The sequence below is a fragment of the Rana temporaria genome, chromosome 4 (assembly GCF_905171775.1).
Source record: "Rana temporaria chromosome 4, aRanTem1.1, whole genome shotgun sequence".
NCBI lineage: Eukaryota > Metazoa > Chordata > Amphibia > Anura > Ranidae > Rana > Rana temporaria.
The window spans coordinates 262,653,267-262,679,969 of record NC_053492.1 but is presented as its reverse complement, the minus strand read 5'-3'; the positions used below and the strand labels follow the sequence as shown (position 1 = coordinate 262,679,969).

General features: G+C 44.0%; 1 protein-coding gene across 1 annotated transcript in view; it reads left to right on the top strand.

The window, feature by feature from the left end:
* The first annotated feature begins 17,174 nt into the window (after nt 1–17,174).
* Nucleotides 17,175–26,703, top strand: part of SNX3 (sorting nexin 3) — a 41,087-nt gene continuing 31,558 nt past the window's right edge. The window contains exon 1 of the mRNA XM_040350204.1: nt 17,175–17,454. Coding sequence (XP_040206138.1) covers nt 17,293–17,454 — 162 coding nt within the window. The 5' untranslated portion in view covers nt 17,175–17,292. The remainder of the gene's footprint in view (nt 17,455–26,703) is intronic.

Below are 26,703 nucleotides of genomic sequence, written 5' to 3'. Positions count from 1 at the left end.
CAACCGATTCAAATTCTGTGTGAACAATAGCTGGTTGTTAGGCAGTGGGTGGGAAGCCTTAACAACCAAGTGGCTTCCCCACTGACAGCTGAAATGTAAACAAAACAATGCCGGCAATAGAACAAAAATTTTTGGTGAATGGGTAGGGGTACTACTGTATGTACCCCATAATCATTCACATAGGGGGGTGGCGGATCTGGGGGCTTCCAGATTCCGATAAGCCCCCTGCCCGCAGACCCCCACAACCACTGCAACAGATGTGAGGATGAGGCCCCTGTCCCCATTAACATGAAAACAAGGTACTTTAGGCCCCTTTCACACTGGAATTGCGACGGTACTCGGCCGCTATCGGTGCGGTTTTACCCCCTGCTATCAGCCGAAAAAGGGCTAATACCGCCGGTAATGCGCCTTTGCAGAGGCGCATTGCCGGTGGTATAGCCGCGGTTTCCGCAATGGTTTCCCATTGCTTTCAATGGGAAGGAGCGGTAAGCACACCGCTCCTTCACCGCTTCAAAGATGCGGCTAGCAGGACTTTTGGAGTGGTCTTGCTAGCGCACTGCTCCAGTGTGCTTTAGGAGCATATTAAATAAGGGTATTTGCCAAAGCATCCCAAAGGGTAATATATTTAGAAAAATACAAGGCTGAGGGATCATCATCAACATTCCAACAGTATAAAGAGTGTAAGGGTGTAATCAGGGCGGCTAAGATAACATGAAAGGCACATAGTGGAAGAGAGTAAGAAGAATCCCAAGAAATTCCCACTGCTGCAAAAAAATAAAAGCCAGCAGCTGCACATACTGCAGCTGCTGGCTTTTATTAATCGGACACTTACCTGTGCTGGAGTCCAGCGATGTCGGCACCGCAGCTGATGTTTCCATCAGCTGTCGGGTGCATGCTGCCTCCATTGAGAGTAAGAGAACCCGGCAGTGGAGCCTTTCAGCTTCACGACGCATGCACGAGGCTCCGCTCCTCTCTCCTACTCGCCTGGTGACGTGGGGTAGGATGAGGGAATACCCGCGGCTGAGGCTCCCAAAAGTGCGGAAAGCATACTTGTGAAAGACAGGTATGCTGTCCACCCCTCCTCCTCGAAAGGTGCAAAATGTGCACTGGGGGGCTGGGGGGGGGGGGGAGTACAATGAGTGGAAGTTCCAAGTTTGGGTGGAACTCCACTTTAAGTTCATAGATGTTAAAAGAGGGAGGACAGATTTTATTGGCCCCATAAAGAATGATGAAGGGATTCTGGTTACAAAGGATGGTGAGATGGCAAAGGTTTTGAATGTATTCTTCTCCTCAGTCTTCACAAGGGAAACGGGGGGCTTTGGTAACCAAAACTACAATGTTTATCCTCATGACACATCACAGAAAGCACCTCCATGGTTAACAGAGAATAAAATCAGAAACAGACTAGAAAAACGTAACATAAATAAGTCACCAGGACCAGATGGCTTGCACCGAGGAGCTCAGTAATTGCCAGACCATTGTTCCTAATTTTTACGAACAGTTTACTGACTTGTATGGTACCAGCTAATTGGACAATGTAGCACCAATCTTTAGAAAAGGACCAAGATATATCCCTGGGAAATACAGACCAGTTAGCCTAATACCAATATTATGCAAGCTCTTAGAAGTGATGATACACAAGATTTTGGTAATGAAAACGGTATCATTAGCAGTAACCAGCATGGATTCATGAAAAATCATTCTTGCCAAACAAATCTATTAACCTTCTATGAGGAGGTGAGCTGCCATCTAGATGAAGGAAGGCCTGTAGACGTAGTGTATCTGGATTTTTGCAAAGGCATTTGAAACAGTTCCCCACAAACGTTTACTATACAAGCTAAGGTCTGTCGGCATGGACCAAAGGGTGAGTACCTGGAATGGAAACAGGGGTGAGTTTAGAGGGTAGTGATAAATGGGGAGTACTCTGAATGGTCCAATGTGGAAAGTGGGGTCCCTAAGGGTTCTGTCCTGGGACCAATCCTATTTAATTTATTTATAAATGATCTGGAGGATGGGATAAACGTCTCAATCTCAGTATTTGCAGACGATACTAAGCTAAGCAGGGCAATAGCTTCAGCGCAGGATGTGGAAACCTTGCAAGAAGATCTGAACAAATGATAGGGGTGGGCAACTACATGGCAAATGAGGTTTAATGTAGAAAAATGTAAATTAATGAATTTAGGAGGCAATCTACTCACTAGGAGGGAACCTCTGGGGGAATCTAGGATGGAAAAGTACCTGGGGGTACTAGTAGATGACAGGTTTAGCAATGGCATGCAATGCCAAGCTGCTGCAAGCAAAGCCATTAGAATGTTGGCATGCATAAAAAGGGAATTAACTCCAGAGATAAAACGATAATGCTCCCACTCTACAAGACTCTGGTCTGGCTGCACCATTTTTTTTTTTTTGGCATGGGGTCCTCCTCAAAATCCATACCAATCCCGAAGGGCCAGCTGACTGCAGATGAATCTTGGTTGTTAAGGAAGCGGCAGGTGCCGACTCTGTACCTACCGACTCCTTACCAACCAGTTATCCACTGGTTATTCAGAACGCTGGCGGTTGCCAGTTCTTAACAACCAGCTGAAATAAAATCCATGGGATTGCATGCAGCCCACACCCCCTGTAAAAAAATACCAAATCAAAGACAATTTAGAACCTTATTACTTAATAATTAAAAAATAAAATCACGAAAAAACATATATTGGCATAAATAATGGCCGTGGCTCTTTATTGGTATAAATATTATTCACATTTTTATTAAACCAAAAACTGGAAATCTATATAAATATATAAGCTCAGTTATTGGAACTTGAGCCAATAATAATTAATTTAAAATTAACCCCCCCCCCCCCCCCAGAAATCCAGGGTGACTTAAACCACATAAGTGCCAACGACAGGGTGGGTAGCCCTTTTACCCAGGCTTGACTAGCTGTGAGGGAACCCCACTAGAGTCCCCCTTTATATAGAGTACCAAAAACCTTCCAGAAGCTTCCAAGGATTTTAATTGGTTAATTAACCCTTCATCTCGAATCGTTAAAGAGACAGTAACTTATAAACATATACCTCACACTTAATATTCAAATTTGACTGGAAAATAAGGCGGGGCTGCAGCAAGTGCATGAAGGCGGGCCCAAATGCTTGTTCCCTCCCGTTACATTGTTTAACTGTCGCATGCCTGGACCACTCCTTGTTTTTGTGTTTTTAGGTAAAGACAGCATATAGGGATAGTGAATTTACATAATGCTTTCCTCTAATTAACCCGGATATCTCCTAAATCTGCACGGTTTAGGAGATATCCCCTGTATCAGCATGTGCCAATGTCCATGCCATTGCTTCAGCTAGTATGATAGTGCAAATATAATAAAAAGGATCTAATATTCTAATACGTGCATTAATAATGCAAAAAAGGAGTAAAATACGTGAAATTAATTCAATATTAAATAGGATGCATAACAAATATTTCATGCAATAATGTGCACCAAGTGAACATACGACAAGTGCTCCTCCACAACAATAAATGAAATAAAATAGGTCCAATCACATTCACAAATGAAAAAAATGTCCAGAGCAATTCCTTAAATTAATAACGAATTTAAAAAGATGCATAATAAAAAATTCATGCAATGATGTGCAACAGGTGAATCAATAATGAGTGCTCCTCCACAAAAAATAAATATGTCCAATCACTTGCACATATAGATAGAAATGTCCACAGCAATTCCTGAAGTGTATAGTGATACTGAATCCACTGCAAACTGGTAGGTGCTCCACTCCAAGTGACCCTGTTTCCCCAGCCTCTCACCTCAGCTGGCTTAGGTAAAAGGCCTCCCAATAGTAACCAGGCAGCAGCTCACAACCACGGATCGATCACTTAGTACTCCCCAGGATACGCTCCATAGTGTAATAACATTAAAAACAACTGATTTATTCAATATCATAAACACTCACATAACTATAAATCTCTTTTAGATTTAAAAATGTATATAATAGGGGGAAACACCTATTTAGCCAAGCACTCTGTATCCAATCAGGCAAGCCCTTGCACTACATAATTGACTGGTGCCGCACTGATTTAAAAAAAAAAGTTCCTGCACAATTTTTTTTCGATTTTAGGTGCGACTTGCATAGACATCTGTGCATGAAATGGCACAGATGTCAGCCAAGTAGCACCTGATATCGCGCTGACCTTCTACTGTGAAATCGTGCTACTTCAAGTGAAGTAGCACAATTTCAAAGTAACATCAATGTGAACCAGGACTAATTGCACAGATGAAAATGAAAGAAATCAAAGACATTAGACTAGAAAAAATAAATCTTAAAAATCGACCCTGGTTAAATGCACTGGGGATTAAAGCTGAACTCAGGGGAAAGTAAAAATCCTCATTTGTAATGCACTGCAAGAGTTAACTGCTCATTTATGTCTAGGGGGGCGCACAAATTATTTTTACTTACCTGATCCTCCAATCCTTCTTAATGCTGTAAGACCAGCCCCTGCAGCCTTTTCTCCTCTATGTTGTGTTGGTCAGATACTCTCGGATGTCATCAAGACTGATGCAGGGCCCATACGAAGGGTCCACTGCTGGAGAAAAGGGGGGGGGGCTATTTTCTAGGAGAGCAGAGGGTCAGGTGAGTAAAACGTTTTTTCCTGACCCCTATACAAAAACTAGTGTTTAATGCCTGCACTACGGGCGTAGTCCCACTGCAAGTTGGGCTTTAGGAAGTGTATTAAATCTGGAAAGGTATTATGTCACATTTAAAACAAAATTTTACATATCTTTGCAAGATTTTTAAAACAGCTAAAAAAAATGTCAACAAAAAATAAGTCCGGAAGACAGTATTACTGAAGCATTATGAACAGAAGTTTGTGACATTGTCCAGGAGGTGGCAACAACACACATCCTAAACAGGGTTAAGATTAATTAAGAAAGCAAATGGTTTTGAGGCAAACTGGAAGCACAATTCCAAAGAGGAAAAATATCTAAGAAACACACCACAATGAGCAATGTTAACTATTGTTTGTTAATTAAAAAATATAAATTATATCAGATATTTTCCTTTCTATAGCCAAATATTTTGGACACTAAAGTTAAATGAAGTTTCAAAAGCACAGAAGGAGGCAGGAATGTAGGAAATTCCAACTTAATTATTAAAGCATGATGGTGCTGTTCTCAAACCAAGTAGGAATCAGAAACAAAGCACAGTTAAAGCAGAACTACACCCTAAAGGAAAAGCTCCACTTGTTTGCTTCCTCCCCCCCTCCTCTGTCACATTTGGCACCTTCCGGGGGGAGCGGGTACCTGGTTTTGACAGATAACCGCTCCCACTTCTGAGTGAGCTTGAACTCAACTGGAAGTTCGGCCCCCCTCCTCCTTCCCCCACCGTCGGGCCATTCAGAAAGTGCAGCACGTTTTGTGCATGCACAGTAGAGAATCAGCTGTGAAGGCACAAGGTTTCACTGCTGGTTTCCCTTAGCCGAGGTGGAGGCGGCAGCACGTGGAGGCCCAAGGGAAATATCGGCTCAGGGGAAGACACTGCTGGATTCGTGGACCTAATTTGTGTCCCAATTTTAAATGTCAGCAGCTACAATGGTTGTAGCTGCTGACTTTTACATTTTTCTGAAGGAGCCTGGTGCTCCTCTTTAAAGCGTTCCAGCCACAAATAATTTTTTTTAACCACTTCCATACCGCATGCCGTCATATGACGTCCTCGGCTTTCAGTGGAGATATCTGAATGATGCCAGCAGCTTTTATAGCACAATAAAAACGATCATAGCGACTGGTTAGCCACTTGATCATTCTTAGCGGCAACAGAATGGGATGCCCCTCCCTCCCGCCGCCCTCCAGTGCTTCTCCGGGCTCTCTTGTGCGATCGGGGACCCAGAGAACGAATCAGCTGGCATCGGAAGAGAGGTAAAGAAATTTGCGAGGGACAATCTCTATGATCTTGGTGTCACAACACTGGTGAACGGGAGTGAACCACAACTGCGGATAGCATGGATTTCAATGCACTTCTCTATGTTATGTGAGTATTTAGTATTGGACGACAGGCGTCACTCCAATCAGAAAACTTTGTTTGGGGGTTCTCTACATCATCTCTCTCTCTCACATATAGGAATGCGTTGAGCTACTAAGGGTGAACGTATTACAACATGCGTCCAACCCCTAGCCTTAAAAGAATACAATGCACATGAAGATTCCAATGCACTTCTGTATGCAAGTGATTATCAGTACGGGACCCCAGGCGTCACTCCAATCAGACAACAGGGGTTTGGGGGTTCTCTACATCATATCACTTCAACATAAAGAAATGCATTAGGCCACTAAGGGAGTAGGTATGAAATACCTTCAACCCTTAGCATAGAAAAGTTTAGGCGAACATGTTCAGTAACTTAGGGCACAGGCCCATAAACAAATAATTACTTATGTCAAGCACGTAGTAGTTAGGAATTGTGATTGCAACTAATCGTTGCATAAGAGAGGCAAATATAGCTCAGCTAATTTGAGGGAGTATGTTCCTTTAAGATACCACAGCAAACAGTCATAGACACAACAGGCAGTCCCAAGCAGTATGTTGTTATTTAACAACCCTGAGTTATATACAGCAATGTTTAGAAGCAACATATGTAGCAGGTCTTTCAGAGGCACTACAAATGAAATAATTGCTACTTATCCGTTTGCAGGGCTTGATTTTAGTTGCAAGGGATTCAGTAGTGTAGGGTGTCAGCAAAGAAGATCTCTTAGGCCGCATACACACGTTAGGCCGCATACACACATCCAAACCGATGAGAATGGTCCGACGGACCGTTTTCATCGGTTCACCGCTGAAGTGGCCTGATGGTCTGATGTGCGTACACACCATCAGTTCAAAAACCGATTGGGTCAGAATGCGGTGACGTAAAACACAGGATGTGCTGAAAAAAACGAAGTTTAATGCTTCCAAGCATGCGTCGACTTGATTATGAGCATGCGCGGGTTTTGAACCGATGCTTTTGTGTACTAACCATTGGTTTGGACCTATCGGGCAGCGGTCCATCGGTTCGTTTTTAAAGCAAGTTCTAAAATTTTTGACCGAAGGACAACGGACCGATGGGCCATACACACGGTCGGTTTGGACCGATGAAACTGGACTTCAGTCCGTATTCATCGGTTTGGACCGACCGTGTGTGCCTTAGGGTGTCTCCAACAATGGCAGCATGGACGTAGGAAAGAGAATTGTTACTTGGCCATGTTCCAGCCTGGCTTGGTGTACAGCCTGGGAGTGATGGTACCAGTATTGTAGCGTGGCTGGTACGGCTGACAATAATAGAACGGCATGTATAATCCATGCCGTTCTGTTTATACCTAAGGCCTTGTACACACGATCAGTACAAACTTTAGAATGCCATTTAGTAAGTCGGTCGGTAGTAATGCACGAGGCGGGACCCAATCTTTCTAGCAACTCATCTACTGGGTCTGGAATAATCATCACATTTGGATATTTAATTTTCAATTCAGTTTCCTTCAGTCATTGCAGAACTGCAGCCTACCATCTGGCTTAAAGAAAAGCACTATGGGATCTGGCCACTTGCTGTTAGATCAGTGGCGGCTGGAGAAGTTTTAGGATGGGGGGGGGTGCAAGACCCCGCCCCTCCACATTTGGTCCCTCCCACTTCTCATAAGCCACACACCCTATAGAATACACCCACTCCGTCCCCAGTATTCCACTTGCTTCCACTCATAGTGTCAGGAGTATACAGCTCAGCATCACAGCACAGAGTATATAGCCCCAGCATCACAAATCATGGTATATAGCGCAGCCTTACAGATCGGCGCAAACAAACTAAAAAATTACACTCTTAGTTATGAAGGACTCTAAATGGGCAAGAGATTATCAGAGACTGCGGACATACTGCACGAGATTACCAGAGACTGCGGACATACTGCACGAGATTACCAGAGACTGCGGACATACTGCACGAGATTACCAGAGACTGCGGACATACTGCACAAGATTACCAGAGACTTCGGACATACTGCACAAGATTACCAGAGACTGCGCACATACTGCACAAGATTACCAGAGACTGCGCACATACTGCACAAGATTACCAGATACTGCGGACATACTGCACGAGATTACCAGAGACTGCGGACATACTGAACGAAATTACCAAAGACTGCGGACATACTGCACAAGATTACCAGAGACTGCGGACATACTGCACAAGATTACCAGAGACTGCGGTCATACTGCACAAGATTACCAGAGACTGCAGACATACTGCATTACTTGTCCTGCGACTTGGGACTTCAACCTTGCATGACAAGTCGTACCCCATGATTTCCAAAGAGAACCGTTCATATCTGTGCGACTTCAAGTCACAGCGACTTCAAAGTAGTCCCTGCATTACTTTGGTCCCACTTTCAGACTGTGTTAGCCTGAAAGTCGCAAGATTCTGACACAATTTTTTGCTGCGATTTTGCAGCGACTTGAAGCAATGCCTGTGTATTCTGGAGGTCTATGGACCTCAAGTCACATCAAAGTGGGACAAAAGTAATGCAGGGACTACTTCGAAGTCGCTGTGACTTGAAGTTGCACAGATATGAACGGTTCTCATCGGGTCCGACTTATCCTGCAACTTTCCAGTCCCAAGTCGCAGGGCTCCTCTTTACATTATGGTACACCTTTACAATACAACCAGGCTTATCACAATCTGGAAGCCCCCTTTAACAAGGGGGTTTCCAGATCCAGCCCCCCCTATGTGAATGAGTAGGGGGTACCTACCCATTCACCAAAAAAAAGTGTAAAAAATTTAAAAACGACAGGAGGCAGTTTTTAACAATTCCTTTATTAAAAAATAAAATAAAAAGTGTCCAGCAATATCCATTCATCTCCAATCAGCGCCCGAAAAATATAAAAAAGCTCCGCTTTGGATGTGAATGGGTATGAGGGTACACATGAGAGGAAATGACATTCACCTGGAAAAAAAAGTGTTACTTTAAAAACCTGTGTGTTTTATTTTTAATTCATTAGGCAGCTCCGAGGGTCTCTTCTGACTTCTTCTCCCCTCTCCGGCTCTTCTCTGTTTTCTCTCCGGTTCTTCCCCCTCTGTCTTCTGCCGGGTCTCCTTTGCTATCTTCTGCTTTTTTGCCTGCTCTTGTCCGGTCTTCTCAGCCTGGTATGCTTTTAGAGGGGGAACCCATGCCTTTTGTTTTTGTTTTAAATTTGGCGTGAAGTTCCCCCTCACGATTATCAGAGCACGTTGCATGCCAAAGTCGGATCAGTCAAGACGGCGATCCGACTTCAGTGGTATTCAATGGGCTGAAGTAGGATCAAAGTCTGACCAAAGTAGTACAGGGAGCATTTTCAAAGTCGGACCGACTTTTGTGGGACCAGTTAAGATGGCTGCCATATGGAAACATTTATTTTCACACGTCATGCCACATAAGCTCCCAATGTCAGAACGTTTATCGTACCAGTGTGAACCCAGCCTTGAAGGTCAATGAGTTTCTGGACTCCTGACAGACTCAGTCTGTCATCCAGTGCTGCACTGACGTTTCTGGTCTCTGAGTCATGGGGAAAGCAAGTCAAAAGATCTGCAGGAAAAGTTAGTTGAACTGTATAAAACAGGAAAGGGATATAAAAAGATATCCATGGAATTGAGAATGTCAATCAGCAGTGTTTAACTCTAATCAAGAAGTGGAAAATGAGAGGTTCTGTTGAAACCAAACCACAGTCAGGTAGACCAATTAAAATTTCAGCCACAACTGCCAGGAACATTTTTGGGATGCAAAGAATAACCCACAAATAACTTCAGGTGAAATTCAGGACTCTCTAAAAACACGTGTGGCTGTTTCAAGATGCACAACAAGGAGGCACTTAAAAAGCCATTACTACGCAAATGCCACAAAGTATCCCGCTTATAATACGCCAAACAGCGCAGAGACAAGCCTCAAACCTTCTGGAACAAAGTCATTTGGAGAAATGAGAACAACATTTAGCTTTTTGGCCACAACTGTAAACTCTACATTTGGAGACTAGTCAACAAGGCCTATGATGAAAGGTACATCATTTCTACTGTGAAACACGGAGGTGGGTCGCTGATGTTTTGGGGATGTGTGAGCTACAAAGGTACGGGAAATATTGTCAAAATTGATGGGAAGATGAATGCAGTATGTTATCAAAAAATACTGGAGGAACATTTGCATTCATCAGCCAGGAAGCTGCACATGGGACGTACTTGGACATTCCAACATCACAATGATCCAAAACACAAGGCCAAATTGACCTGTCATTGGCTACAGCAGAATAAAGTGAAGGTTCTGGAGTGGCCATCTCAGTCTCCTGACCTCAATATCATTGAGCCAATCTGGGGAGATCTCAAACGTGCAGTTTGTGCAAGACAGGCCAAGAATTTACAGGAACTGGAGGCTTTTGCCAAGAGGAATGGACAGCTTTACCATCTGAGAAGATAATGAGCCTCATCCACAAATACCACAAAAGACTTCAAGCTGTCATTGATGTTAAAGGGGGCAATACACGGTATTAAGAATTGGGGTATGTAAACTTTTTATCAGGGTCATTTGGGTAGTTTCTGTTGCCCTTATGATTTAGATTTAAAAAGAGTAAACACAGTTGATTGATAATAAATAGCTTCAGCCAAACACTAACCACGAGTTAAAGAAAAGTTTTTGTGTTATCATTCATATTCTCTGAAAAATGGCCAAGAAATCATAAATTCTGCCAGGGTATGTAAACTTATGAGCACAACTGTGTATATATATATATATATATATATATACACACACAGTTGTGCATTATGGGGCGTTCTGCAGTGCTCAAATTTACCATAAGAGCTCATCCCTACATCTGGGCAATGTGTTCAGTTATGCCGCGTACACACGATCGGTCAAACCGATGAGAACGGTCTGATGGACCGTTTTCATCAGACTAAACCGATTGTGTGTAGGCTCCATCGGTCATGTATCCATCGGTTAAAAAAATTCAATCTTGTTTTAAATTTAACCGAAAAATCCACGCATGCTCAGAATCAAGTCGACGCATGCTTGGAAGCATTGAACTTCGTTTTTTTTTTCAGCACGTCGCTGTGTTTTACGTCACCGCGTTCTGACACGATCGTTTTTTTAACTGATGGTGTGTAGGCACGACTGACCATCAGTCAGCTTCATCGGTTAACCGATGGAAAAATCCATCAGACCGCTTTCATCGGATGGACCGATCGTGTGTACGCGGCATTATACTTTTTGTGAGGTGTGCCCCCTTGCTTCCATGTGTCTAGGACTATGTACAGGAGTCCTTTGGGACTGCCTATCAAACAAAAGTTAATGTGGGGAAAACCCTCTCAATGACTGCCATAATCCTTAATGAATACTTTAAAGGAGCAGTAAAGGAAAAAAATGTTTTTGCTGAAATGACTGTTTACAGGGTATAGAGACATAATAGTTAACTGATTCCCTTTAAAAATGATTAAAAATAGATAAAAATCAATCATATAATGTGCCTGCAGTTTAGTTTTGTTTTTAAACTAGTTTCATGTTTCTGTGAAGTACAGAGACACACAGAACAAAAACAAACAAACACAGGGCAGTGTTTGTTTTTAAAATGAATCTGATTGGTTCTGATGAGTTTTAGACACACAGTAATCACACCTTCTTGATCATGGACCACAGTGAGAAGCTTGCATGAGTTTTTTCATAAGGAGCCAGACAAGCATGAAGTGTGGAGATCAGAGAAGGATTACAGCTACTTCAAAGCAAAAACGAACAATGAGGACATGAAACCAGTACTGCAGTAAGGTAAAGGAAGCTATTTAGCTAAAAAAAAAAATCCTTTAGTGACCCTTTAACTGCTTCAGGACTGCTCACTGCACTTATACTGTGGCAGGCCCTGCTGCAGTGGATCACGTACATGTATGTGATTATGTATTTCCGGGTAGGGGGACCATGAGCTTGCGCCCGCTACCCTGGCTGTACTGACATTTACTGCAGCACAAGCTGATCACCAGGTCCTTGCCAATGATTTATGGCCAGAACATAGATAATGAATGAACAAGTGTCCATAAAGTGTAAAACAACTGGTGCTGTTCTGAACAATGCAGGTGAATTCCTTAATAAATATCCAGTTACAATGAGTATAATTGATGTGCGTTATGATCACCCAAGTGCTCCTCCACCAATATTGATATAAAATGACTCCTTACCAGAGGTCTAGACTCCAAATGATAAGAGTCTAGACAGGCATGATATAGAAGTATAGAAGATCCAATCAGCTTCCTCTGTTATATTGACCGTTTATAAAAAAAAAAAATCAATGCTAAACACTAATTCCGACAAGAAAACCGTGGATTTGTTTCCGACGGAATCTTGGCTCAAACTTGTGTTGCATACACACGGTCACACAAAATTCAGACCGTCAAGAACACAGTGACGTACAACACAACGATGAGCCGAGAAAAATTAAGTTCAATGATTCCGAGCAATGCGTCAAATTGATTCCGAGCAGAGCTTTTTTTCTCAGAAAATAGGTGCAAGAACTCAACCACGACCCCGGTCAGATTTCACAAACAGTAGAAGGGTCTCAAAGGGGCATTAAATACCAGAATTGCATTACATACAGAGTGTAGAGTTCAGGGGGTTACACACGGAGTGCAGACCTGTCACTTGTAAACACAGAAACCAGCATTCTGTGTTTACAAATGATTGTGGTGAGCAGGCACCTAAGGGTCTGAGCCAAAGGTGGTGGAACTGAGTTCCCCCTGAAAAAAAGCCCTGATTCCGAGCATGCATGTTTTTTTGCGCGTCGGCATTGCAAACAGAAGATCGACATTAACTTTGTTAAATTTTTGCTGTCTGAAATTCCGACAGAAAAAGTCGGATGGGGCTTACACACGGTCGGAATTTCCGACCAAAAGTTCACATCAAACTTTTCTTGTCGGAAATTCCGATTGTGTGTACACGGCATTACAGAAAGCCAGTATAAAATGAGCATTAATAGATTCAAGACATCCTAGAAGTTGATCGACTAGTATACAGGGTTGGCGTGCGTGGTACCTCGAAGACTTGCACTCCACCGGATGCGTTTCTTTGGAATTAACGTCTTCTGGGGCATGGCGGAATTGTGAAAGACAGCTCTTGGTCCCCACTAATGTTTGGTAGCCAGTTGGAACAGCTCCAGATAATGTAACCACTGTGGCAGCCAATCGCATTGTTCATGTGATTGTCCGATCTTTCCTGCTCCAGCGCACTCAGAACTTTTTAGGTCTTGTTCCCATGGGGTGTGCTCCCTGTGTCGGCAGTCCCATAGACAGGGCTTTATTTCAGGGGGAACTTAGGGGAACTCAGTTCCACCACTTCTGGCTCAGACCCTTTGGTGCCCGCTCACCACAATCACTTGTAAACACAGAAGTCTGGTTTCTGTGTTTACAAGTGAAAACTCTACACTCTGTGTGTAACCCCCCTGAACTCTACACTCTGGGCCAGATTCTCGTAGATTGGAGTAAAACTGTGCGGGCGTAACGTATCTCGTTTACGCTACGCGGCCACAAGTTTTACGGGCAAGTGCTTGATTCACAAAGCACTTGCCTGTAAAGTTGCGGCGGCGTAGCGTAAATTCTCCGGCGCAAGCCCGCCTAATTCGAATGATCCAGGTAGGGGGCGTGGATCATTTAAATTAGGCACGTTCCCGCGCCGATCGTACTGCGCATGCGCCGTCCCTAAAATTTCCCGAAGTGCATTGCGCTAAATGACGTCGCAAGGACGTCATTGGTTTCGACGTTAACGTAAATGGCGTCCAGCACCATTCACGGACGACTTACGCAAACAACGTAAAATTTTCAAATTTCGACGCGGGAACGACAGTCATACTTAACATTGGATACGCCACCTAGAGGGCATGTTTATCTTTACGCCGCGTATCTCTTACGTAAACGGCGTAAATTTACTGCGACGGGCAAGCGTACGTTCGTGAATCGGCGTAACGACTCATTTGCATATTCTACGCCGACCGCAATAGAAGCGCCACCTAGCGGCCAGCGTAAATATTGCACCCTAAGATACGACGGCGCAGGCCGTCGTATCTTAGGCATGTTTAAGTGTATCTCAGTTTGAGAATACATTTAGACATACGACGGGCTTAGATTCGGAGTTACGTCGGCGTATCTGCTGATACACCGGCATAACTCTTTGAGAATCTGGCCCTCTGTATGTAATGCAATCCTGGTATTTAATGCCCCTTTAAGACCCTCCTACTGTTTGTGAAATTTAAATGGGGTCATGGTTGAGTTCCTGCACCTATTTATTGAGAAAAAAAGCTCTGCCCATAGATGTCTATGGACCGCTATGTCCCAAGGTGACATCTGTGCGGGTGCACAGCCTTGAATGCAACCAATCGCCATGTGTAAATTGGGCCTTGAAGGGATGCTGGGGTGGGCGTGAAAAGACTGAAACAACAGATAAGCAGATGTATGAAAAAATATGTTTATACGTGTATTGTGTTTAGGTATGTAAGAGTGTAAACTGATTCAATTGGCTAGAATATTAACAGGGCTATAACAGCTGCTGCTATCAATCTGTCCAATAAGGAGAGACAGCGGCTGGAGTGTCTGCGCTCGTACGCACATCGCTGAATCAGATTGGGTGGGGGGAGAGCTGCAGCACAGATTTTTTTCCCACCAAGGTGAAAAACCTTGAGGCTGGGTTCACACTGGTGCATCGTTAGACATTGCATGTGATTTGCAATTTTAGACATTTATATTGTATGCTTGTATTCTCACCAAAATTATGCAGAACCATTGTTTTGGTCCGCAATGGAATCGGATTGCATGGGTGTTCACACGCATGCGATTCGATTCCTGCACCATTTGACAGTTCGCACTGCGATAGGCGAACCGTCCTGGGGGTGTCATTAACTTTCAATTGACACCCACAGTGGTTTGCATACGGCAGTGTGAACTGCCTGTGAGTTTTATGCGATGTGGGAAGCGGCACTGTAATCAGGCTGGTTCCTGCATCGTGCTAGTGTGAACCGGTACTGAGGCTTTACAACCACTTTCATTTATTCTAACCACTGGAATAAATTTACGCACATAAGTGCACATTTAGGCATGTAAATTACACTGGAAAACTCCTCTGTGGATCCAGGTTTGGAGTGCCCATCAATGCAGCCTATCAGTACTGCCTATCAGTGCTCATCAGTGCAGCCTATCCGTGCCCACCAGTGCTGCCTATCAGAGTCCCCTTATATCAGCGACCCCCCTTAGAGCCTTAGAGACTAAGATTGCACAGTATACTATATATGTTTGAATAAGATTGGAGTGTATTAATATTTAGATTACTCTTGGGGGGTTTCCACCATCATTCACAATTAGTTTTCACACATGAAATAATATAATTATAGGAGGACCTAGCAGCGCTTTACCACCAATGGACCCGCCACCCCAGTGTGAAAGTAGCCTAAGGGAAGAACTGATATAGGGGGTCTTTATGGAAGGGGGAGGTCACTGATTTAGGGGACTCTAATGGGGCTCTGTATTATGAAGGGGACAACACTGATCCTGTCCAAATAGTATCTTTCTACAGCAAATAATTTGGAAAGTTGGGATTAACTCCGAATGATTAGAAATGTTATTTAGCCACTTGCCGCCCACCGTCAAATGACGGAGGGGCGGTGCAGCTCTGGTTCTGGGACGACGTCATATGACGTCGGCCCAGAACGGCCGCACTCGGCGCAACCCGATCTCTTTAAAGAGCCGCGACTCTTTAACCATGTGATCGGCTGTGTCCAATCCATGTAAACATGGAGAAATGCCGCTAATCGGTGCTCCTCGCCTCACACTGACAGAGTGTGTGGTGAGCAGAGCCGATCACAACATCTCCTCGCAGGGGGACATCTACACATGTAATCAGTGCAAGCAACATAGATTATTGCATTAGGGTGTGCACCCTTAGACCCCTTTCACACTGAGGAGTTTTTCAGGCGGTACAGCGCTAAAAATAGCGCTGCTATACCGCCTGAAAAACTCCTGCCCAGCTACCTCAGTGTGAAAGCCGGAGGGCTTTCACACTGAGACGATGCGCTGGAGGGAGACAAAAAAAATCTCCTGTCAGCAGCATCTTTGAAACGGTGAGAGGAGCGGCGTGTATACCGCTCCTTCCCATTGAAAACAATGGGAAACCGCGGCAATACCGCCCGCAATGTGCCTCTGCAGAGGTGCATTGCGGGCGGTATTAACCCTTTATCGGCCGCTAGCGGGGGTTAATACAGCACCGCTAGCGGCCGATTCCCGCGGCAATCCCAGCGGTATAGCGCCGCTATTTTTTGCGGCGATATACCGCCACCGCGGCTCCCGGTTCAATGTGAAAGGGGCCTAAAGCTCAAACACACATGCTGTGTATGTGTCTACATACATATAACCCTGGTACATTGATCTCCCGGCCACCACAGTGAAAGAGAAGAGCATAGACATTTCTCTTATGGCAGAGCCGGTAAGAGGGAGATCTTTCCCATTTTCCTGTCGCTACACAGAGCGATAACACTAATGCACATGGGATTATTAGGGTGTGCCTGGGCACACCCTGTGTGCACGCCTATGGCAAGCAATCAGTATCCACCAGTGCCCACCAATCAGTGCCCATTAGTGAGCGATGGCTATCAGTACTGCTCATCAGTGTCGCCCATCAGTGCCACCCATCAATGCCCACCAGTGCCACCTATCTGTGCCGCAATTGTCATTTAAAGTGTGACAGCGCTGAAAAATGGCCTGGGTAGGAAGTGCCCAGTATTGAAGTGGTTAATCACAAAATACTGTATTTGCATACTGTATACTACAAAAAAAAAAGTGTTGGGGTTTGGCTAGAAGAAAAGGTGGCAACCCTACCCTGAAGGCTACTTTAATATATGCCTGCAAATGATGCAACGTGCATATTAGATATCCCAAGGGCATGATATTTTTTCTCCCTGTGTGAATGAGGCCCAGGGTGTGAATGGGCCTAAATCTTGCTTCAAACATCCACTAGCATCTGTGGACACATCTGTCCGAATGCATTCATGACTTCAGTTGTTATCAGGCTTTGCAAATGTTCCACATTCTCTCACACGCCTCTCCAGCACCACGTCAACCACGTGACTTCGAGTTCACAACTCCGTGCGCGCTCCTGCAGCTTTCCCCTAGCACGTGAACGCGCCTTCCTCCTCCTGTCACCTGACAGATCACAGGCGCCACTTCCGGCAGCTCGCTGGACAGCACGGAATTCGGTTCGTGTGCCGGGTTGTTCGCCTCGTTCTCCGCCGGGAGACATGGCAGACACTGTAGCTGACACCCGCCGCCTGCACAGCAAGCCTCAGAATCTCAACGACGCCTACGGACCGCCGAGTAATTTCCTGGAGATCGATGTGTCCAACCCGCAAACAGTGGGGGTGGGCCGGAACCGGTTCACTACCTATGAGATTCGATTGAAGGTGAGGCCTGTGCACCCCGGGGACTGTGACCACCAGGGTGTCCACTATCGTAGGTGTCACCATTACACACAACAATCAGCTTCTTTGAATGTGTGTGTCCTCATATATAGTTATTTTTTTCCCTGTGGGTTGATACGTTTGGATTTCTTTATAATTTACTCTTTCGTTTGGTTGGGTAGCCAAATATATGTTAAAAAAATATATAGACTGGAAATTTGCTGGGAGGAGCTGTGCCAGCCAGTAACCAATCGGCATCTATCTTTCGTGTATCATAGTTTTTGGTCCCCTTCACATGGCCCATCTGATCAAGTTTGCCTGTCAGTTTTTCAGGTGGAACTTTTCGAACCCTCCATTCATCTCTATGGACCGGCGGGTGTAAACAGACTTGTGTCTGTTTATACTTGCCTACCTCCGATCGGGTCTGCGAAAACAAACAGAAGGGGATCCGTACTCCTCTGTTTAGGCAGATCAGAGGGCAGTCAGGTGTAAACAGTGGAGTCTGTTTCCTCCCGTACACCCATAGAGCAGAGCAGGCTCTGTCCTTGTCCACCAGTGGTGGTGCGTCTATAAAAGGGGACACGGGCGCCACCCCCTCTTTCCTACCTTCCCTCAATCACCATAGATTAAGGATGAGCTCTGGCGTGTTCGCATAGAACACGTGCAGAGCCCGCCAGGAAGTGTGCACGGCGCTGCGCTAATAACAGCCAGGGAGACATTTCACGATCCCTGCAGCCGAGCATCGGGACAATGTCTCCCTGGCTGTGATTAGCACAGCGCCGTGCTCACTTCCTGGCGGGCTCTGCACGTGTTCTATGCGAACACGCCGGAGCTCATCCTTTCCATAGATAGATTGCATGAGTCTATGGTCGCCACTGCCACCCCTTATTCAGGTGCCCGGCCCCTTTTCGGACACCTAAATTACAGTGATGGGGTATTTTTTGGAAGCACCTGATTAGAGCCATAGGTGTCCAAAATGGTTTACAGCGGGCGCCATGCTGGGTGCTCGCAGTTCACTCAGCGTTTTGTTACTGAACCACCTCTTAGCCAATTAGGTGCTCGGGTCTGTAACCTGTCACTTGATTGGCTGAAACGACAGGTGCTGTGATTGGACGCCTGTCAGGCATCCAGTCATAGCAGAAGATGGGAAGAGAGGGCGGGAGAAGACATTGAGGAGCGTGGAGGACTCTGCCTTGACCCGCTGCCCCACTGAGACAGGTAAGTACCAGGTGGGCAATTGATGGGCACAGTGGCTGCGTTTGGTGGGCACCAGCCACTGTACAGAAACTGAGCAGACACGGATGTGTTGTCATCCTACTCTACTGTGATCAGCAGGGAAGATCCCCATGTGAAAGCTTCATTCATATGGGCATTCATACCTGTGTGATTGCTAAGAAATATAAAAAAAAAAAAAACAGACACTACACACTAAAATGAGTAAACTACAAATTTATTGAGCAGTGGGCTCAGGATTAGCAGCATAACTACCCTAATATTCCTCATAATATCCTGCCAACCCCCTATTAACCCCTCCCATGCTTAAACCATTGACCACCCTTGAAAAAGGGTAGGATGCAGTCCCAAAACTGTGTGATTGTGCCTGCACCCAGCCCAAGCTGCAGCAGGCAGCCTATAGCGGTAGGAAGAAAAGAACGGCTGCACACCACAGGAACGTTCCAACGATTTTATTCCAAAAAATAGCAAATAACCGCCATCAAAGACCGAGTGTCTACGCCTCCTGGGTTCTGACACACACTGCCTTTATTGGCTGTTATGTGCTATTTTTTTAAATAAAATTGTTGGAATGTTCCCTTGGTGTGCAGCCGTTCTTTTCTTCCTTATGATCATCGGTGGCGGGCCGTGGCTTGCACCCAGCGCATTCGTACTGTAGTTACTGCTCGCCTGGAGCAGCGTTTTCTGTTTCTTCAGCCTCTAGGGGTAGATGTGGCGGCTGAACTTGCAGTGCCGCATTTCAAAAATTTAAATACAGTAGATATAAAAAGTCTACACACCCCTGTTAATATGTTAGGTTACCGCGATGTAAAAAAAAAAAAAAAATGAGACTAAGATAAATCATTTCAAAACATTTCCACCTATTAATGTGACTTATAAACTGTACAACTCAGTTGAACAACAACTGAAATCTTTTAGGTGGAGGGAAGTATTTAAAAAAACGAAAATAATATAGTTGTGTAAGTATTCACACCCTTAAACTAATACTTTGTTGAAGCACCCTTTGATTTTGTTACAGTCTATTTGGGTATGAGTCTATCGGCATGGCACATCTTGACTTGCCAATATTTTCCCACTCTTCTTTGCAAAAACACTCTAAATCTTTCAGATTGCAAGGGCATCTCCTGTGCACAGCCCACTTCAGATCACTCCACAGATTTTTCAATTGAAATCGGGTCTGGGCTCTGGCTGGGCCATTCCAAACTTTAATCTTCTTCTGGTGAAGCCGTTATTTTGTTGATTTGGATGTATGCTTTGGGTTGTTGTCATGCTGAAAGATGAAGTTCCCCTTCATGTTCAGCTTCCCAGCAGAAGCCTGAAGGTTTTGTGCCAATATTGACTGGTATTTGGAACTATTCATAATTCTCTCTACCTTGACTTAAGGTCCCTGGTCCAGCTGAAGAAAAATAGCCCCAAAGCATGACGATGCCACCACCATGCTTCACTGTGGGTGTGGTGTTCTTTTGGTGATGTGCAGTGTTTTTGCGCCAAACATATCTTTTGGCATATACATTTTTGGGAGTATTTTGCTCCCACTTCCGTGCATGCATACCCGGGCCACCCGCGGGTAACTACGCCACTTCCAGCTGGATTCTGGGAGAAACACAGGTCCCAGAAGATGGCAGTGACCAGTGGGAACGCGCAGCGTGAGTCAAGCATGTGCAGTAGGGAACCAGGAAGTAATGCCACAAGGCTTCACTTCCGGATTCCCTTACCAAAGATGGCAGCGCCTCCACCCGAGGGATGGATCGGCTTCGGGTACCGACATCACGGGCGCCAGAAAAACGCCAGATCTCCGCTTTAAGAAAAGGCCACTCTACCCCATAGCCCAGACATATGAAGAATAAAGGAGATTGTACACATGTACCACACAGCCAGTACTTGCCAGATATTCTTGCAGCTCCTTTAATGTTGACGTAGGCCTCTTGGCAGCCTCCCTGGCCAGTTTTCTTCTCGTCTTTTCATCAATTTTGGAGGGATGTCCAGTTCTGGGTAATGTCACTGTTGTGCCATATTTTCTCCTCTTGATAATGACTGTCTTTACTGTGTTACATTACCTATCGAATGCCTTTGGAAATTCTCCTGACTGATACCTTTTTAACAATGACATCCCTGTGATGCTTTGGAAGCCCTCTGTGGACCAGCTTTTGCTGTAGGATGCGACTAAGAAAATGTCAGGAAAGACCTACTAGAACAGCTGAGGGTACACTGTAGTCATAAAGGGATGGACATGGTCAGCAACAATACTCGGGTAGGCCATGGTGTTTAAACAATGCTCAATTGGTACTAAGGGGCCCAAAGTGTGCCAAGAAAATATCCCCCACACAATTACACCACCTGGCTGAACTGTTGATACAAGGCAGGATGCATCCATGCGTTCATGGTGTTTACACCAAATTCTGACCCTACCATCTGAATGTCGCAGCTAAAATTGAGACTCGTCAGACCAGGCAATGTTTTTTCCAATCTTCTATGGCCCAATTTTGGTGAGCCTGTGTGAATTGTAGCCTCGGTTTCCTGTTCTGAGCTGACAGGAGTGGCACCCAGTGTGGTCTTCTGCAGCTGTAGTCCATCTGCTTCAAGGTTTAATGCGTGTTGTGCATTTAGAGATGGTATTCTGCATACCTTGGTTGTAACAAGTGGTTATTTGAGTTACCCATTCTCCTCTGACATCAGGGCACTTAAATCCACACAACTGCCAAGAAGGGGTGAGAAGCATGCAGATGTTACATATTCCACCCTAAATGTGGGTGTACCATGTTCAGAAAGGTGACTTATCCTTTATAAGGTCCCTCCCCCTCTCTTGCACTTCAGCTGTTTTGTTTTTTCAGACTCTCCAGGAGTACACGGTGCAATTTTTGTTTTGTTTTGTTTCCCCCCCTGGTTCTGATGACTGTGGTTGTTAGACTCCCTTCTGATACTTGGACCAGGTGAGCACTGTAGTTTGATCTGCAGGCCTCAAGTTTACTACTGTGTCCTGTAGTGATGCAGGGGCTAACCACAAAAGCTCTCAAGGTAAGCAGATTTGCTGCAGAGGTCACAGATTAGACAAATATTATCCCTTTAAGCAGGCTTCAATGTCTTGGAGGCGTGTATCATGTGACAGGTATGATTGCCTCTGACAGTGATCACATCATTGGGAGCCCATCTTGCTGGCTTCTGATCATATGATTTTACCAAGAGCTGCCAGTTAACCTCATGCTGCTGTGAACAGGTGTAGTGGTTAGTCATTATCCCCCATTCTTGTCACCACATACTTGTATGATCCTTCTAGAAGCTGGAACTCGCCAGTGTACATGAGGCCTTAGTGGTTCTATTTACTGCCCACAGAGGAGATGATGAACATCTCTTCAAAGCTATACACGTTTTTTTTTTTTTTTTATATATATATATGTATGTATGTATGTATGTATGTATGTATGTATGTATGTATGTATAACATTTATTGCTATTGCAAGGGGTGAACAAGACCCAAAACTCCACCCCCCCTCCCCCACCCTCTTAATATTGTACCTATCTAAAAATAATTTTATATCTAACCACCTAAGGACTAAGTTTTTTTTTTTTTTTTTAACACTTGGTGTTTTACAAGTTAAAATCATTTTCTTTCTTTTTTTTTTTTTTTTTTGCTTGAAAATTACTTGGAACCTCCAAATATATATAACGTTGGCCCTTAAAAATCTCCATAGGCGACGTTTAAACATTTCTAATGATTACCAGAGTATAGGTCTTTTGCTAGAATTATTGCTCTCTAACGATTGTGGCGATAGTTTACATGTGTGGTGTGAACACCATTTACATATGTAGGCACGACTTGCGTATGCGTTCGCTTCTGTGCCCGAGCACAGAAGGATGGGGTGCTTTAAATTTTTTATTTTCTTATTTATTTTACTTTTTATTTTTAAACTGTCCCTTTTGAATTAAAAACTTCTTTCCCCTAACTCAACTTTGTACCTCAGAGGAAAGGATCGGATCATCTCTGCCGCTACCGACGGCTCCGATAAGCGGCGGAGATAACCAGGACGTGCGACGGGCACGTCGTCGATAAAAGTGAGCTTGCGGCGAATCTGCCACAAAAAACACTTATCTTTAACCACCTCAATACAGGGCACTTTAACCCCCTTCCTGCCCAAGCCATTTTTTGCGATGCATCACTGCGTCGATTTAACTGACAATTGCGCGGTCTTGCGATGCAGTACCCAAACAAAATTGAAATACTTTTTCCCCCACAAATAGGGCTTTCTTTTGGTGGTATTTTATCACCTCTGCGGTTTTTATTTTTTATATATATATATATATATATATATATATATATATATATATTTTCAAACTTGTCACTCTTTTGTTTATAGCACAAAAAATAAAAACCGCAGAGGTGATAAAATACCACCAAAAGAAAGCCCTATTTGTGGGGGAAAAAGTATTTAAATTTTATATATATATATATATGTGTGTGTGTGTGTGTGTGTGTGTGTGTGTGTGTTTATTTTTTTACTTTTTGCTATAATAAATATCCCCAATTTATTTTTTAAACAAATTTTTTCCTCAGTTTAGGCCGATATTTATTCTTCATTTTTTTTTGGCCAAAAAATTGCAATTAGCGTATATTGATTGGTTTCCGCGAAAGTTATAGCATCTACAAAATAGGGGATAGATTATTAGCATTTTTATTATTTTTTTACTAGTAATGGCGGCGATCTGCAAATTTCTATTGTGACCGCAATATTGCGGCGAACAGATCGGACACTTTTGACACTATTTTGGGACCATTCACATCTATACAGTGATCCGTGCTATAAAAATGCATTGATTACTGTATAAATGTGACTGGCAGGGAAGGGGTTAACACTGGGGGCGATCAAAGGGTTAAATATCTGTTCTAGGGAGTGATTCTAACTGTAGGGGACTCACAAGGGGTGGAGACCGATCTGGGTTTTTCTGTACTGGGAACACACATCGGTCTCCTCTCACCTGACAGGACGTGGATCTGTGTGGTTGCACACACAGATCCGGGGTCCTGCTCCGTTAGTGGGCAATCGCGGGTCCCCGGCGAGCTACTGAAAGCCTGAGATGGCCAATCCACCCTTCCACAGTTCAGCACTCCAATGAGTGCGGAGGAAGATGAGCAGAGAGGCTGTGACTGACAGTCTACAGCTCTCTGCTCAAGGAGCTCTGAAAATCGAGTGATCGATGGTGTTCGATTTGCTCTGGTTTCAGTGGGGGCCGAGGGACAGATGCAGCATCTAGGCAAGTATATATCTTAATCACTAGACGACCAGCCGCCGCAGTTATACTGCGGCAGGTTGGCTCGCCTGGGCAAATCGCCGTACGTATACTTTGGCCGCTTTAAGGTGCCCGCTGCAATATCGCAGTCCCAATTTAGAAATCGCAGATCCCCGCCATTACTAGTGATTAAAAAAGTAATAATTAAATGCCATAAATCTATCCCCTACTTACTTTATAAATGCTTTAACTTGCGCAAACCAATATACGCTTACTGCGTTTTTTTTGTTTTTGTTTTTTCAAAAATATGTAGAAGAATACATATCGGTCTAAACTGAAGAAGAAATGACTATTTATCAATCTTTTGGGGGGTTATTTATTATAGTAAAAAATATTGATCTTTCTTTAAAATTTCCGGTCCTTTTGTTCATAGTGTAAAAAATGTAAATCCTAGAGGTGTTCAAATGCCACCAAAAGAAAGCTCTCGTCAACTTTATTTGGGTACAGCATTGCACAATTGTCAGTTAGGCCCCATTCACACCTGAGCGTAGCGTTTTCTGTCGTTTTTCTGGCGTTTTTGTCGCACGTATTCGCATACAGCGTTGTCCGACGTTTTTGAACTTCGTCGTTTTTTATTTTAGCCAATAGGAAAAATGCTCATCTCTCATCATTTGTTGCTATGTTTGTAGATTTTTTTTTTTTTTTTTTATCTTCTTCCTGGGTGAATTTTCTATTTCACAGAACAGATTAAAGCGACAAAACGCCTGTAGAAATGCTCGTTGTCGCGCTAGATGCTTGAATCGAGCGTTTCCCTTAGTTTCTATGGGAATACAAACGTTCAAAAACGCCCAAAACGGCTTGATTCGCGCAACAAAAAAGGGTCCAGAACTTGTTTGAGCTTCAGGCGTTCGGCTTCAGGCGTTTTGGAGTGGAGATGTGAACCATCTCCATTGAGAAAAATTGATTTTTCCCCTCTAGCGTTTTATAGCTTCAGGCTACAAAACGCTCAGGTGTGAATGCAGCCTTAAAGTTACTCGGTGCCGTATCGCAAAAAATGGCCTGGTGAAATCGAGAGTCAAGGCTGTAGTCTTGTCACCTGTGGCCTTGAAATCAAGAGTTAAGGCTGTGTCAACAGTAATACTGTGGACCAGAATTTCATTTAGATTGGTGCTGCAGCAGTGCATGGGGATTTAAAATGGTTCTCTACTGACCTGATCCAGACCCCCCTCCCCTTTTCCTTAACTTTTTTTTTTTTTTTTTATGTTCATGTCAGCAAGTGTCTTGTCATGTCTTCTGATATTTTAGAAAAAGATAACCTATAAAAAAATCAAACCATGTTTGTGTTAATGTTGAAAGTGCTGATGTATCCATGACATTTTTCTCTGGGTGTTCTCAGTTTGAACTATTGCCCTCTGTGGATTGGCACTGAAAGCCTGTGAGGTCTGCTCAGTAGTTGCCCTGCATGGTTCAGTTAATCCTGCATAAATGTTCAACTGACTTACAACCTGTGGTTAACAGAACCTAGCACTAGCTGAAACAAACTTTGCTTGTTCGCAGACCCTTAACCACTTAAGCCCCGGACCAATATGGTGCTAAATGCCCAAAGGCGTTTTTACAATTCGGCACTGCGTCGTTTTAACAGACAATTGCGCGCTCATGCGACGTGGCTCCCAAACAAAATTGGCATCCTTTTTTCCCCACAAATAGAGCTTTCTTTTGGTGGTATTTAATCACCTCTGCGGTTTTTAGTTTTTGCGCTATAAACAAAAATAGAGCGACAATTTTGAAAAAAATGCAATATTTTTTACTTTTTGCTGTAATAAATATCCCCCAAAAACATATATAAATATTTTTTTTTTCCTCAGTTTAGGCCGATACGTATTCTTCTACCTATTTTTGGTAAAAAAAATCGCAATAAGCGTTTATCGGTTGGTTTGCGCAAAATTTATAGCGTTTACAAAATAGGGGATATTTTTATTAATTTTTTTTTTTTTTACTACTAATGGCGGCGATCAGCGATTTTTTTTTTTTTTTTTTTTTTTTTTTTTTTTTTTTTCTCATGACTGCGACATTATGGCGGACAATTTTGACACATTTTTGGGACCATTGTCATTTTCACAGCAAAAAATGCATTTAAATTGCATTCTTTATTGTGAAAATGACAGTTGCAGTTTGGGAGTTAACCACAGGGGGCGCTGAACGTTTTAGGCTTCACCTAGTGTGTGTTAACAACAGTAGGGGGGTGTGGCTGTAGGTCTGACGTCATCGATTGTGTCTCCCCTATAAAGGGGATGACACGATCGATGCGCCGCCACAGTGAAGCACGGGGAAGCAGTGTTTACATACGGCTCTCCCCGTTCTTCAGCTCCGGGGAGCGATCGCGACGGAGCGGCTATAAACGAATAGCCGCCGCGCCGTCGTCCCGGATCGCTCCCCGAGGGAATCCGCACGCAACGGGGGTGCTATGACCAGCTCCTACAGACTCTCAGGTAAACTGTCTGCTCGTATGGGTAGGCAATTACCTGAGAGTAGGAAGATCGCTAGACTAAAAGGATGCTTGCCAGTGCCCTCACAGCTTAATGAAAACTACAAGCTGCAATGGCTGATGGTACTTGTAGGCATTCATTCAGGAAAATGAATGATTGTCGCTGCCTGCTTTCACAAAGGAGGGGGGCTGAAGATATTGGAAAATATTACATGAACCCCTCCTTTAAAATCTGATGTCCGAGTTAAACAATTGTCTAAATACAATAGGCACGTGTATTGTTGAACCTTGGTATCCTTCATGATTTTTCC